Raw genomic sequence first — 17,040 nt, 5'->3', positions numbered from 1 at the left:
AACCACCCTTAGCAAAGTATTCACAGCTTTTTGCTAAACTAATGCACCCACAGTAAGTGGCAGTTCTTAACAGAAAATGTGTGTTATCTCGAAAACGGTTCATTTGCGGCCCAGTGTTCACTGGGACTTTTTTACTTATTTTAGTTTGTACTTTTCACCTTTAAATTATTGACTATCATTTTTGAAACACCCTATATATATATATAATTCTAATTAAATCCAAATGAATCAACTATTAGACAACAGAAAAAAGTGCAGAATTATGTGAAAATAAAGAATAAGGATAGTAGGGCAGACATCAATGGGAGAAAATATGCAAAAACCACAACGTGTTGCATGTATTTAACTGTTTTATTTTACTATATATATATATGTATATATTCTAATTTCTGTTATATATTTCGGTTCAACCTGTCAGTCGTATGTTGTTGCCACATGAGTGCTATATTCTTTTTCTGATATAATTTCTTACTGCACATAAGGATGACCATTATTCAAATCCATTGCATTTGCGGATCAATCAGTGTATTGGTTCGTGTATGCTTGGATTTGTCTGATGTTTGAAATGCAGTGATTCCCTGACCATTATTGGCTTTAATTTCATTTTTAAGTGATATTTCACATAATTCGGAAAAGGGTGCCAATCTGGGGGTGCCATTAAATTGTTTTCGATAGATTCAAAATTATAATTTGTTACATAATATTGTAACTTTTGGCTTATTCTAAATTATTTTAGGAACATTTCCTTCTGCAATACTCTTTCTTCTCCCCTCTTTATGTTATCATATGATGTATGGTTTATTTTATTTTCACTCATTTGGTCTGCTGTGCTACTGTTATTGAATTAATTATTTTATTTTATATATATATATATATATATAGGATGTTTCAAACGTGATGGTCAATAATTTAAAAGTGAACTGTACAGACTACAATATGCAAAAAAAAGCCTAGTAAAGATGGATCCTTAAGTGAATCGTTTTCGAGATATTGCACATTTCTAGTTGGGATCCACCAATGACAAGGTGAACTCTACAGAGTAGGGATCCATCACTGACTTGTTTGTTTAGGTTAGGTTTTGCTCATTCTCTCCTTTTCCCCTCTCTCAGTGCTCTGAGACGTAGCAGGCATACTAGTACTTGTCAAAGGATAGTCAACATGGAAAGAGGTTACAGCAACGAAGAGTATGCAGACATACACTTCATGTATGGCAAAGGCAACGGCAGTGCACTCAAGGCTGCACGTTTGTACCAAGAAGCATTTTCCCCACCGAAGTCAGCCCAACAGGCACACATTCATCAGTGTACGTCAACACCTTAGAGAACATGGGCACTTTGCACATGGAGTACGAGCTGGTAGGCCCAGAAGCATAACACCTGATGTTGAGGAAAGGGTGTTAGAAAGAAGAGGACAAAATCCAAGAATTTCGACACGGATGGTTGCTCCGCAAGGAAGTGTACTGGGTCATAGCAGTGTGTGACGAATTTTACATCCCCAATTACTGTACCTCTACCATATCCAGAAAATGTGCATTATCTCGAAAACAGTTCAGTTGTGGCCCGATGTTTGCTGGGACTTTTTTGCTTATTTTAGTTTGTATTTTTCACCTTTAAATTATTGACCATCATTTTTGAAACACCCTGTATTATATTTGTGTGTGTGTGTATATATATATATATATATATAATTATGTAATTTTTTCATTAAACAGATATTAATTGTTCTCCAATAGGGTTCACACTGCCAGTCTAATAGCTACCCATCCTATCAGCCTCCATCTCCCTACCGACCACATCCAGTCTCACCTCCTGCTCATGCTCATCAGTACAGTAGTCACAATAATCACCAAGTTCATTCCGGTTTACCATATAGCTCTAGCCACCATTTGAGTCCCTATGGTTCAAGTCAAAATCATTATGGATCCCTCAGTCAAGAAATTTATAGCAGCCGGCCTTCAGTGTATAGCAACAGCAGCCGTGGTATGCAACAAATAAAAACGACATGGACAGATAACAGTAATAGTAGCACTGATATAATGCAGTATAATCAACCATCACCTAGGCCTCCTATGATGCCCCCTCCACCAATGCATTCACCACCACATGTCAGTATGAGTGCAACACCTGGACCTCCACCACCACATTATCGTCAGATGTCTGTAGTATCTTCTTCTAGCCACTCACCACATTCATGGTCACAGTCTCAGATACCTAGTCCAAGTGTGCTGCATTCTCCGCGTACTACTCCTTCACCCTTGCCAAGCCACACCAGATCACCAGGACACAGTCAGCCATTTTCTCCACCTCCTACAGCTCCATCACCTCACCATCCTCCTTCTGCAATCACCCCCCATCCTCAGGTCCAGAAAACTGCACCATCCCCACCAACTACAGTACCTTCTGGTGTTGTCCAGCAGCCACTTTGCAACAGCCCAACTGGTCATGTGGGAAATAGTGATCCCTTACAGTCTCTTCAAAAAATGGTCATGCTTGATTCAGAAACTGTGGAATCACCTATCACTCGAGCTAGTTATGAGATGGCATCCAGCCAAGGAAACCCACCAGTGACAAATAGACCTGCTTCTTATTTTTCTGTGGAACAGTTAACAGGAAGTGATCCAGGTTCACCGTATCCAACCTATTACAATTTAGACCAGAACAGACTGTGTACCCCACCACGCACATGTATGTCAACACCAACTAGTTCAACCTTTTCTTCTGCTCCTGATTCTACGTCCAGTAATTCTCCACGTAGTGATTCTCGCACTACAACTGCTAGTGCTGATTCATCAACAGTCAGCCAAGTAAATGGAGAACTTCCACATCCAGATAATCAGGGACGAAGATCAGACTTTGAATCATTTAGTGTTGTTGATGTAAGAATGACAAATGGTAATCACTTAGGTGACACATCTACTCGAGATGAGCTTGGCCCTCTTTCCAGTGACTCAGAAAATAAAGACTCTCAGGACTTTATTCACCATCTGAGTAATAGTGATGATATTCCTGATGGAGATGGGAAAACTGACCTTCGAACTGCCTTTCGAAAATCTTCGAAATCTCCTAGAGGTAGGAGACGGATTATTGGACAGGATCCTCATACTGATCCATCATTTTTGGAAAGCTCATTTGACAAACTTCCAAGAAATAAAACTATTTTAATGACAGCAGGGAGAAGGAATTCTACACTTCAAGAATTTGAGATTACCAATGGCCAGCCTGATGGTGCAAATGAAGAAACTTACTCAAATGAAAGCTTCACTCCAAGGCCGATTCATTATTTTAATCCAGCAGGTCGATGGAACAAAGTTGCAAATTTAGTTGATGGCTTTTCTACAATTCAAGATAAAAACTGTTTCTCAGAGGATTGTATGGCAATGTCTTTGAATGCACCAACAAAGCGAGGGAGAAGAAAGAAAGTAGTGCCCAGGCAAGAAAGTTTGTCTGGTGAATGGGACTTACCTTTTAATACTGAAATTGGCATTCACAGATCGCGGCCAGTGAAAAGTCCATCGATAAGAGGACGGAGAGGGGGAAGGCGTAGAGGATCTGGAGTGTTTCCTTTGAGTAGTAGTGAAGGTCATTTAGAAATGTATCATAGTGAAAGTCATCTCTCAGTGAGGAATCAGTCCACCAATGGCCTAGGCGAGTTAAGTGATGTTAATTCTCCAGATAAAGATATATCGTGGCAAGGACACAACCTTCATCTAGGAACAGCTCAAGGAATAGGAACAGAATATGTACATAAAGAAAATGTTTCTATGAAAACACCCATGCTGGATTCATTACCCATGAATAGTTCTATTGTCAGTTCAAACCATCCAAATTCACAGCAGTCTAATAACTTTCCTCCTGATTTACCAACTGATGATAGATCAAGGGGACCATTGATATTTACAGTAACCAAGGATGGAAATACTGTAAAACTTCAAGAAGGACCTTTGTCAGCTACTTCCAACACACAGTCTCAATTTTATGATCCATCGTTGGGACAGATTTCATCTCAACCCCCTAAGAAGAAAAGAGGGCGGCCCTTTGGAAGTAAAAATAAACCAAAACCTCCTGGAGAGGTCAGACAACCAAGGAGACGAAGAAGAAAGACAGAACTTACTCATGGAAGGGATCATATAAATTTTCTCAAAAAACATGTAACTGGTCCATACATTCATGTATTAGGATCAAGGGAAAAGCCTAGATCTGTAGTGGTTGTTAATATGCCACCAAAAGATGAAGAAAAAGACATTAAACTCCTTAAACATAAAAGGCAGCTTCAGCTAGGGAATGTCATACGGCAGAAATTAGGTCTTGGACCTTGCAGTACTCTTTCACCTTTGTATGATGCTGTTAGTAAGGACAAAAGTTGGCTGTGTGCTCTGTGCTGTAAAAGTAGTCATTATCAAGGTTTAGGAGATCTCTTTGGACCATACTACTTGAATGGGGACCAGAAATTACCGTCCACTGCATCTAACCCTGCCTCCCCCATCACTCCAGCAGCAAGTACTCTTTGTGATGTTGCAGAAGGTGATGCCGAAGAGGAGCAACAAGATGTTGTGGAATCCTTGTCCAGTTGCAATATAGAAGCTATTCAAAGAGTTCGCACAAAACGAAAACGTTCGGAAATCATCGAACAATTTTTTAAAACTGCTTTATACAAAAAGGAAAAACAGGTAAGTGACCATATTGTTGGTTGTAAGTTGAAAATTAATTTCTGCTTATCCATGAACTTATCTTAATATCTTTATTTTATTTTATCTTATCATCATTAATATGTTTAATGTGTTCAGTGTAATTTTTTTGGGTATATATATATATAAATACCATTTATAGTTATTTCCCAAATCATTCATATAACTTACACATCAGTTTCTCATAATCAAAAACAATAAGCACTTTTCCATAATTAAAAGAACATACATATGTATGATTAGTCAGCAATTGACAGGCTGTGTTTTAAACTACATAACAAATAAATAAATTTCCATAATTTCCTTTCATTTATTTATACATTTCCATTGATGCAAAGAACTACAACTTCATTGTAATTGTTTTATTCCCTCCAATGTGCAGCACATTTTACCCTGCTGGCAGTGGAATAGAGCTTTATTGTGTGTTTAAGCTGATGAATTTAAATAATTTACTTGATATCTAAAATCCATTCTTGAACAGGCGATTAACATGGAAACCACCTGGAAAATATCTGTTGCTTGTTAATTGCCAGTTTGAGATTAAAGACTTTCTTCTGTCTAGTTTACTAAATATACACAAATATACAGGGGCTCACATCTGGTGAGTATGGGCTTGGCACACCCAGGGTCCTGAGCTGGATATCATCATTCTTCTCTTTCTTGGCAATTCTCCTCTCTCTCTCTCTCTCACTCATGGTAACTCAGAATTTTTTTTGCCAGGTGCAGCAAAAGCCTAAGGCTTCCTTGCACCATATGACTAATAAAGATAATGAAAGATACTGTAAATGTAGGTAAGCTAAGGCAGATTATGAGAAACCCTTGGCTAAGAAAGCAAAGTAGCAAATAATTCTTTGCTTATGTTAACACTTAGAGGAATGGCCTGAACAATATTGATTGGTCCAATAGATATGAATGACATAAATATTGCTGAACCTGTTCAGGTTGCAACAGACAAAATAAATATTTTGTATCTACATTCATACATGAAGAAGTTTTCAGGAATGGGAACATCAGAAATACACCAAGTTGTAACTGGAAACTAAATGATTTTGTTATAACTGAGAAGAACATGGAAGCGAGATTGCTTCAGCTAAAGGTAATGGGATTTATTCAATTATATTCAGCAAGGCAGCAAAAGAAGTAAGCAAATCTTAAGCCATAATTATGAGAGCATCTTTGTATTCAAGGGAGGAATCAAAGGGTGATGCGAGCAATTATAGAACTATAAGTCTGACTTGTATTTCAAGGAAAATAATGGAATTAGTGGTTAAAGAACTATTGTAGAATCACCTTAACAGTGTGAATTATATGGAAATCACAGTGACGATTTTATTTTTTGGGGTAGGGTCCTGTCTGGCCAGTCTGTTGAGCTACCATGATACAGTAACAAATGAACTGGATGAAAATTTTATAATATTAATGGGTGCAAAGAAGAGAAACTCTTATGCAAAAGATTTTAGTTCTGCAAATCGAGAGCCCCAAGTGAGTGAACAGGGCTATTTTCAAAGCAATATCAAATATTAGTAACAATTTTAGCAATATCAAATATCAGTAACAATTTTAGCAATATCAAATATCAGTATTAATCTTAGCAATGTCAATTTTCAAAGCATCTTATTTTATAATCTATTGCAAAGAGAGTTAAACCAGTCTAATTTATATAGTTATTTTATATAATTATTTAATTTTGGCATTCTATGGTAAAGAAGTTAGTCTACTTAAAAGGAAGGAAAGATACTTTTCTTATATATATATATATATATATATATATTATGCATGTGTGCGTGTGTAACTTTAATACATTGACTACTTCTTATCACTTAGTTACTGGTGGCACTGCTCCTGCCTCCACACAGCAGGGCCATAACCTGGGAGAAGAAAGTCGCTCTCCCAGAAAGGAGTCAAAATGGATCATGAAAGTTTTCCATCACTTAAACCTTCAGGCATCACTTCGTGACACACATCACATGCAAAATGACAGAGAACTGAAATATTCCAAAAGAAACTCCATCTTTTTCACATTCTCCGTTTCGCATAATATTAAGTGCCCTCTCTATTTCTTATACAGAAATGTCTTGAAAATGTTGCTTATAAAGTGATGAAAAGACTTCATTATGGAGCTTGTATAGAAACCACAAATTACACCGGAGCCAAAACATTATGACCACCTACCTGATATGATGTTGGTCCTCCACTTGCAGCCAAAACAGCTCTTACCCAGCGAGGCATGGGCACTACAGGATTTCTAAATGTGTCTTGTGGTATCTGGTGCCAGCACGTAACCAGCAGATCTTATAACTCCTGTACGGTCCATGGTTGAGATACTGCAGATCGGAGTTGCTGTTCCAACACAAACCACAGATGCTCAATGGGATTGACGTCTGGGGAATTTGGAGGCCAGGGCCTCCAAATTCCTCGTGTTCCGTGAACCAGTCTCAAATAATCTGGGTGGTGTGGCATGGCACATTATCCTGCTGAAAGACGGCACCGCCAGAGGGGAAGACCATTGCCATGAAAGGGTATACCTGGTCAGCACATGAATGACTGGACCCAGGGTATCCCAGGAGAGCATCACCCAAAGCATGATACTGCTGCCACTAGCTTGGTTTTGTCCCATGGAGCATCCAGGTGTCATCACTTCCCCAAGTAAACGACGCACACGTACCCGGCCGTCCACATGGTGCAACAGGAAACGTGATTCATCGGACCAAACAACCTTCTTCCAATCACTCAAGGTCCAGTTTCAATGCTCACTTGACCACTGTAGGCACTGTTGGTGGTTAACCGTGGTTAGCATGGGCACTCGGAGCAGCCTGCGGCTATGCATCCCCATTTTCAGTAGGGTTCGATGTACTGTGTGTTGTGACACATTACTCCCGTCACCAGCATTCCAATTACCGGCGAGTTGCACCACAGTCGCCCTTCTGTTGCCACATACCATCTGGAAGAGCCTTAGCTCACCTCAAGCATCAATGAGCCGTGGTCGTCCAATACCTCGCTGGCGGTTCGTGGGTCTCCCCCCCCCCCGACCACTTTCAGTAGGTACTAATTGCGGCTGACCTTGAGCACCCCACCATCCGTGCTGTTCTGAATATGCTCTGACCCAGTCATCTAGACATTACAATTTGGCCTTTGTCAAACTCGCTTAAGTCCACTGCCTTTCCCATCTGAAGTAACACTGATTAACAGAGCTCAGTATCGGGTGTTTTTTATACCATGTCCTGACCTGCACATGCACAATAGTTCACCTGCAGTTGCTTTGATTTGCATAACGACTCGCTGGTCATAATGTTTTGGCTCATCAATGTATTGGTTGGATTTCAACCAGTGCAGCAATGTGCTATATGTCTGCACAATTTGCAAACATATAGCACATTGCTGCACTTGATTTTAAACGTGGCTATGGATTTTGGAACTTTATAGCAGGTTAATTTTTGGAATAATTTATTTTTTATTTTTTATTTAATATACTGAATTGTAGTTTGAATTCATATAGTGAAGCATGTTAGTTTATTTTTTGTATTTAATTAAGTATTTATAAAGCTACAGCTTAATATTTAGAAGGCCTTTATTATCGAAATTTTGACTGAAACTTTGTAACTTCTGTTTTGTAGTTTCAATTTAACTTCATTAGTGGTTAAAATTTTGTTAGCTGCTAAATTTCTGTAATGGTTCATCAATTTAAATCCTGTAATATATTTTAAATTTAAGTTTTCAAATGCTTTAGAAAAATATTTGGATAGACTTTGTTATCAATATATTGGCAGGAACTTCGTAACTTTCGTTGGGTATAGCTTAAATTTAACTTCTATAGTGGTTAAAGTTTTGTCAACAGTTTCTGTAATAATTTAGTAATTTAAATTCTGTAATATATTGTAAATTTAAATTCTGCAATATTTTGTAAATTTAAATTCTGTAATATATTGCAAATTTAAATTTGGTAATCTTTCTAAAGTTCAAATTTTAACTGAATAATGGTTGCTACAAGATCCACTTACAATATACAAAGTCCAAGGATATCGTGACCCAGATGGAAATATCTGTGGTCATGTCTGGTGTGAGTCATGAGTTCGTCATTTGTACAGCCTGTGGCATATATTCTAAGGTTGGTCTAGTGGACAAAACTAGCTGAACTAGTGGTTCTTTTCTTGGAACCCAATGTTGGAAGTGTACCAATCTCAAATTAGAACTTGGTCCATTATGAGGAGAATTTGAGTCAATGAAGAAACAAGTGCAAGGAACAAATGTAACTGAAAGCTCATCAGTGACTCAAGTATCTCGTGACTTGTCAAGTGATGCACCCCCATCCCCAATTCGAATCCACGATAAGAATAGTCAAGTGCATACCACTCTGGTTGAAGGTGATCTAGTTTTATTGGAGGACTTTATTGTTGTCAGAGAAACAGATAATATTTTTTATAATTAAGATAGGTGATCCAGAACCAGGAAGTATTTGCCGGGATCAACAATTGATGATGTTACCAGAAGATTATCAAATTTTAAGGGGAGTAAAGAGAGCATTATTATTCATGTGGGGATTAACAATATTACACAGACACAACCTGACCATTTGTTGGATAAATATAGGACAATGCTAAAAAAAATGCTGTGAATTAGGTTAGAATGTGTATGTGTGTGTGTGTGTGTGCAATATCTGCCTTGACACAATAGGCAGGATTATAGTTGAAAGCCATGTGGATTAACTCCAAGTGTGTGTGTGCAATATCTGCCTTGACACAATAGGCAGGATTATAGTTGAAAGCCATGTGGATTAACTCCTGTGGATTAATGTCCAAGTTTGCAGACGATACAAAGGTCGGCAGGGTTGTCAAGGACACTACTGACACTATGCTTCTGCAACAGGATCTGGAAAGGTTGAGCAGATGGGCTGAGAGGTGGCAAATGAAGTTTAACATTGACAAATGTAAAGTACTACACATGGGAAACAGCAACCCCAGAGCAACGTATCAACTCTATGGTACAACACTGACAGTGGTAGAGAATGAAAGGGACTTGGGGGTGGTTGTGCAGGCAGATATGAAGTTCTCTGAGCAGTGCAGACGGGCTGCAAGAGTAGCTCATGGAGTATTGTCAATGATATACAGGAATTTTTCCAGCAGGGATAAGGAGGTGATTATTCCATTGTATAAGGCGATGGTCAGGCCACACCTAGAGTACTGTATACAGGTCTGGAGGCCTCATTTCAAGAAGGATGTAGAGCTGCTGGAACGAGTACAGAGAAGGGCAACAAGATTAGTGAATGGAACAAAGGGGTGCTCTTACGAAGAAAGGCTTAAGTTTTGCAAATTACAGTGTCTGGAGACTAGGCACCAGCGAGGTGATCTGATAGAGGTGTATAAAGCCTTGAATGGTTTAAGCATGCTCAATGCTGATGGGATTCTTCCTCTAGCTCAGAAAAATCACCTGAGAGGGCATAAATTCAAATTGAGGAAAGACAGATGTAGGATAGACGTGCGGAAATTTGCCTTTAGCCAGCGGGTGGTTGGTTGGTGGAACAGACTTCCATCCCTTGTGGTGGAGGTTGATAGCCTAAATAAGTTTAAGGCTCAGCTGGACAGGTATTTTGAACGAACAGAGGGGTGAAGTGGAAGTGGTTTTTTTTTTTTTTTTTTGGCTGATGCTGCATAAGCTTGCTTTCTTGCATCAAATGCCTCTACTAATGCTAATGCTAATGCTAACAAGACTTGAGGGAATCTGCAAGATTCAAGGTGGAAATTTTTTTCATTTGTTGGTAGAAGGAATCTATTTTGTACAGATGATATTCATTTGAACAAAGGTAGTTCAAGGATTTTTGTCAAAATCATTGAGGACACCACAAGGGTTCAGGGAAACTGCTAGTTAGCGGTGTGAAGGGTAATATAGATTCGTGTATATTCTGATGATATATGTCAAAGTAACAATGCTTGCACTCACCTAAAGAATTCTTGTTTATTGCCACAACAGCTGATGTTGACAAGATGTTTTGAGTATATCAATGTTTCAAATGAGCAGGATGAGAAAAATAAGGGAAGAAGCCTAAATAACTTCAAGGAGTGTGTCGGGGTAATTGTTGTTGTTATTTGGTTTTTAGAAGCATTAGCAACTAAGGCCATATTGCTCCAGGGATGTGCAGTGGTCATTCCCTGACCTTTCCGCATTCTCCGTATTTGGTGGTCACGGGCTTGACCCCCGGTCTAATCAAGAAGCGTGTGCTACGCACTGCCGCTCCTGCCCATCTGGCTACGGAGGTGCCCCGTTAGGGTAGTAAACTACAATTAGTCTTAACTGTGTCTACAGTAGTGCTGTCAATAAAATGGCTGCATTTAAACTGCTGTTTAGGACAACTAATGCTAAGAGAAATGTGGTGCCACCCAGAAATTCAGTATGATTAGTTCCACTATGGTATGTATAATGTATTTAGGGAAGATAGAAAGGGTGGTGGTATCATGATTCTTATCAAAAGCAACCTGAGCAGGAAAAAAAGCTTTTCCTGAGTCTGAAACATCTGACAGCATAGAAAATGTGTGGCGTGAGTTAGTTAGGAGCAAAGGAACAATGAGAGTGGGAATAATCTACAGACCAGAAAATTCTGAAGAGTATGACAAAAGTCTTCTACATGCAGATAGAATGGACAAGCAAGCACGAATATCTTATTATAGATGACTTTAATCTTCCCAAGATTGATTGGAATAAGTGGGAGGGAAACTCACCATGGGGAAAAATTTTTTTAAGTAAACTAGATGATTATTATTTGTATCAGCATGTTAGAGAAAGTACTAGGGGTGAAAATATTCTTGACATCATCATTACTAATGAATCATATGACATTATAGGGCTTAAAGTACAGGAATCCCTGTCGAAAGTGATCATGCAATCGTCAGTTGTTAGATGAAAAAAGATGTTGCAGTAGTTAAAGGTAAAGGCATGCATGGGTTTTAACTTCAGAAGAGGGGACTTTGACAGTTTAAGGTGCTATATGAAACTATTAATTGGGTGGATTGGCGAGTGCAGAAGAATACATTTGAAATATGGAATACTTTTAAAGTAAAAATCACAGAAGCGACAAACACATACAGTAGCGGATAAAAAAACTACATCACCTTAAAAAAAGTAACATTTGTAGTGAAACATATAAAATATTGATTACAGTCACTTTGTTTATCACAAAGTATTGTATCAGACAGTAATTGCAAGGTATTGCATCAGCTGTTTCTATAAATATGCATTGGAAGGATATATATGCTCATTAATATCCTGTTTTGCAGAGGTGTGAAAGTTGACACCAAGTCAACTTTCACACCTCTTGGTGTGAGAGTTGACACCAAGAAAAAAAGTGTAGTCATTGCTCTGTCCCAGAAAGTGCTTTCTACGCGTACTAACGCTGATAAAATAGGCTGCCACCAGTCAACAGTAAACCGGGTGCTGAAATTATAGCGTGAAACAGCGATGTGAAGAGAAGACCTGGATCAGGCCATAAGAGAGTGACTACGTGTTCCCAAGATTAATGTTTGAAATAGCTATGCCTTCATAATCGGCATTCTAGTGCTCCTGATCTAAAACTGGACTTTGAGATGGCCTCTGGTGTTGAAACAAGTGCTATATGAAACGCATATTTCATGGACAAAAGAGCAATGGGACACCGTCACCTTTTCTGACGAATCAAAATTCAACCTGCATGGCTCGGATGGGACGTGATATGTCAGAAGACAAAAATCAGAGGCATAACTGACTGCATAACATCAACTGTAAAGTTTCTGGCCAGTCAGATGGTCTGGGGATGATAACAAGCAAAGGGGTGGGGCGAATTAAGTTTATTAATGGAACAGTGAATGCAAAAACCTACACTGCTATCTTGGAGGAGTGCCTGAAACCCGTTATTAGGGATCACCACACAGATGTCCAAAACTGCATTTTTCAACAGGACTCATAGGACCTTGCCACACAGCAAAATTGGTAAGTTTTATGCTATTTAGATTTAATGATGAGTTTGTCTCCTTGTCTTACAATGCTTAAAACATAATTACACCAATGTGTTTCATCGTTTTTCTCCCTAAACGTGCAGTCATATCTCCGACATGCTGGGATTACAGTGTTGGACTGGCCTGGCAACAGTGTAGCTTTGAACCCTATTGAAAATTGCTGGTACATAATGTCGTCTAAAATTGCTCAGAAGAAGCCAACAAGTAAGATTAGCTGCAGGAGAGCATTGTAAGGGTGTGGTACCACGAAATTGAGCAACTGTATATCCAGAAGTTGATTAATTCTATGCCAGATCGTTGCAAGTCTGTAATTGTAGTCCTCCTTGAACTGCAATTACAGACTTGCAACAAAATATTGAGGACTGACTTCTTTTACAGTACATAATACTATTATGTTAACTTGTCATTTCAGTTTGTACACTCAAATGCAATAAAAGGTATGTTTGTTTGTCATGATTGCCATTTGCATGATTTCTCTTAATGCCATTAATTATGCAGTTTACCCTTTGGGAAGATATTCATGGCAATTAGGTATATCATGTGAAATCTTTTTATTGGATTTCATTCACAGAGACATATATCTCATCTAACAAATGCATTTTGAACATTTCTGCAACCAACAGTGCAGCGCAAAACACAATACAGTAGGCTCTCGATTTAACAGACCCTGATTTAACGGACAAAAAATATTTCTGCCCTGAAGGAAAATTTTTGAGTACCTATTTATATCTGATAGCATCACACATCAGCCAGCACATCTATCTGATGTGCGACGCTATCAAACAGATGTGCTGAAAATTCCTTCTCGTAAAATAAAGGCTGTTTTACTGCTAGATAATGCACCTGCTCACCCTAATGCTGTATGGAAAGATATAAAAATTACTACCTTGGCCAATGCATGGAAGAAGTTGTTGTACGATGTAGAACCTGAAATGGACTTTGAGGGAGTTGAATCAGGGAGATGTAGCAGGGATGGGAGAATTAAATGTGTTTTTCTGCCTCCTAACACTATTTCACTGGTAAAACTGATGGATCAGGGTATAATCGTTGCATGTAAGAGGTTGTATAAGAAGAAGTTTTTGGAAGAGGTGATGGTTATTTTGGAAGATACAGAAGATGCAGAAGAAGATACAAGAGGCACCAGGACACTGCAAAATTTACATGCATACAACATCAGATCTGCTATCTTCAACTTAGCAGCTGTGTGGAAAGATATAAAAATTACTACCTTGGCCAATGCATGGAAGAAGTTGTTGTACGATGTAGAACCTGAAATGGACTTTGAGGGAGTTGAGTCATCTAATTTTCAAAACACTCTTCTGAGGACCGGCAACAAAAATGCAACTGAGAATGATGTGGAACAGTGGCTCGAAAATGATGAAGGTGATCCAGGCTATCAAATTTTTTCTTAGGGACAGATTGCCGAAAATGTTCTTCATGGAGAACAAGAGGATGACGACAAAGACGAAGAATCAGGTGTACCTCATCCTAAATTGTCTGTTGTAAGACAACATATGGATGATATCATGCATTATATTGAATCATCATGAGACCCTGATGTGCTTCCTTATTATGAACATTTTAGAGAATTAGATCTACAGTAATAAGGAAGCAGCACCACGGTGTAAGGCAACTGAAGCTTGATGATTTCCTCAAGACCACTTCATCAACTGGACCTGTTTTCCAGAACTCTCTACTAGCAAGGAATTAACACCTCTTCCTCCATTCCTCAGAAATAACAACAGTTGTTTCTGACTCTGAAAACTGTGATTCTTTCAATTAAGTTAATATTAATACTGAATATTATGTTTTTTTTTTAATGTTTTTATTCAATGGGGTTTAAGAATTTTAAAGTATTTTTCCCTCTAAAATGGATTTAAATGAAAAAACTGATGTTCACACTGAAAAAAACTGTGTGAGCTTTTAAAAAAAAAAAAAAAAAAAAAAAGTGGTGGAAACACTCCATTAGTTACATTGTATAGTTTTTGACATGTTTAAGTTAAATAAAGTTTGCTTCCTGTCGTAAATTTATTTTTATATTTTTAACAGATGTTTAAGTGGAATGTATCAATTATTCAATGTACATTGTAATAATATTTTATTCATACTCATACATTATAATAACATTTTAATACATCCTATGAATTATAAGCACATTATTAATATATGTTTTTAAAATACATTAGATTTAACAGACTTTCGGCAATAGCAGACACCCTTTCCCCCAATTAGTTCGTGAAATTGAGGGCCTACTGTATTTGCAAAAATTCACAAGTGATGCAGTTTTTTTGTCTGTCACTGTACATACCTTTAAGAAAATATTGCAGGAGGAGTATGCCAAAATTGATGACTGCGGAGCTGGATGGTCAAACAGGGCAGAAAAAGATTGCACGGGACAGTTGCAGAAAGATGAAAAGTGCCGAAGACTACAACAGCTACCACTTGAGTTGTAATAGTGCTACAGATAAGGTTAGAGTGGTGAAGGCTGCATACGAAAATGCATTGACTAAGAGAGCAAAGAATGGGAACAAGTAATTTTTCATGTATGTGAATACAAGGAAGAAAAAAGCGAATCAGGTCGGACCTTGGTGTATGGATATGGGAAACTCTTAGACAACCAAGCTTATTTTGTGGATGAATTGAACAGGTACATTACTTTTGTCTTTACTAAAGAATGTCCCTTCATGCTGAGAAGGCACATACCCATACCCTTTCCTTTTCCCTAAATCTTTATGCAGAATTTGATGAATTGTCTCCTTATTCATATCCAACTCATCAACAATCATTTTAAGGGTCAAACAATAATCTCTTGCCACAATTTCCCAAGCTTTTTGCAAATCTGTCCTCATTTTGAGAGATTGATGGATGCCCACTTCTTAGGTCATCACAAACATCCCCATGTTCATATTTGAACCATGTTGACCATTCAAACATGCTGGTATGACTTAACATTTCATCACCACAAACAATATTTAACGTTTCATCACCACAAACAATATTTAACATTTCATACAACCCTTTTGTCGATTTTTTCAGTTTAAATTAAAATTTGATATTTGTTTATTTTGACATTGCAAATTGTGACAAGGAACATTAACACTACAAATGAAACTGGTTTTTACTGGAAAATCTCTGTACCACTCTCTGTTGGAGGAAGTCTGAACTACATACACTTCCCATTTATTTTGAAACCCACTGAACATGACCGCACCAGTCCAGGAACTTATCGCCACACCCTCATATTTTATTTGGATTTTAGCAAAGCATTTGACTCAGTATCTTATGATAGGTTACTGTATAAGCTGTAACATGTTGGCATTACTGGAAAGATTCTATAATGAACTGTAGTTTGGTTGCAGAAAGTCCAATGACATGGCATGTTTTTTGTCTTTGAAGATCCCGTTTCCGCTGGGGAAAAAAAGCAAAAAGGCAAGGTGCACATAGTCTCCTAAGAGCTGCCAGTAGACCTCACTAGTGAAATGTGTTTACCAACAGCAAATTCAAAATGGGAAGCATTCAAAGAACTTATCTTGGAAGCTACTAGGCTTTACATACCAACTAAGAAATATTGTTCAAGGTTTAGGCCAAAATGGATGTCAGATGAACTAATGAGGCATATGGCAGAGAAGAAAAATGCATGGGATACTTACAAATTAACACATGACACAGACGCCTATGATAGATACAAGTTGATATGCAACCAAGTTACAAAGGAGGTTAGGCAGGCGAAGGCAGATTACGAGAAATCCTTGGCAAGGGATGCAAAGAAAAACAGCAAAGAGTTCTTTATTATGTAAACTCTAGAAGGAAGGGGATGAATCAGATTGGTCCACTTGATATTGATGGGTCAAGTGTTGATGATCCTGCTCAGGTAGCTAACAAACTAAATGAATATTTTGCATCGACATTCACACATGAGGAGGTATTCAGCGAGGAGAATCCCAGAGGTGTATTCAACTCTAGCAGTAAGCTACAGAATCTTGAAATAACTGGGAGTAAAGTGGAGGAGAAACTGTTGAGGATAAACACAAGAAAGGCACCCGGGGTGGATGGGATCTATCCAGTTATATTAAAGGAGGCAGCAAAGGAAGTAAGCAAACCCTTAGCCATAATTATGAGAGCTTCCTTGGACTCAGGGGAGGTACCCATAGACTGGAAATGTGCAAATGTGACCCCAATTCACAAAGGAGGATCAAAGGCTGACACAAGTAATTATAGACCTGTGAGCTTAACTTCTGTTCCAGGAAAATTAATGGAGGCACTGGTTAAAGAAGCACTGCAGGATCATTTAGACAAGACTTCAGTTATAGCTCAGACACAGCATGGTTTTGTTAAGGGGAAGTCTTGCCTGACCAACTTGATTGGATACTATGATGC

The 17,040-nt window shown here is 38.3% G+C and overlaps 1 protein-coding gene across 11 annotated transcripts in view; it reads left to right on the top strand.

Annotated features, from left to right (window-relative positions):
* Nucleotides 1–17,040, top strand: part of LOC150083163 (uncharacterized) — a 1,214,634-nt gene that overhangs the window by 925,248 nt on the left and 272,346 nt on the right. For all 11 annotated transcript variants that reach the window (XM_090377874.1, XM_090377875.1, XM_090377878.1 and 8 more), the window contains one exon: nt 1,733–4,666. In XM_090377874.1, coding sequence (XP_090234000.1) covers nt 1,733–4,666 — 2,934 coding nt within the window. The remainder of the gene's footprint in view (nt 1–1,732; nt 4,667–17,040) is intronic.

Source organism: Mastigoproctus giganteus, chromosome 7, assembly GCF_048544385.1.
Source record: "Mastigoproctus giganteus isolate SK-2022 chromosome 7, ASM4854438v1, whole genome shotgun sequence".
Lineage (NCBI taxonomy): Eukaryota > Metazoa > Arthropoda > Arachnida > Uropygi > Thelyphonidae > Mastigoproctus > Mastigoproctus giganteus.
The sequence above is the reverse complement of the archived record's forward strand: the minus strand, read 5'-3'. Positions and strand labels throughout refer to the sequence as shown.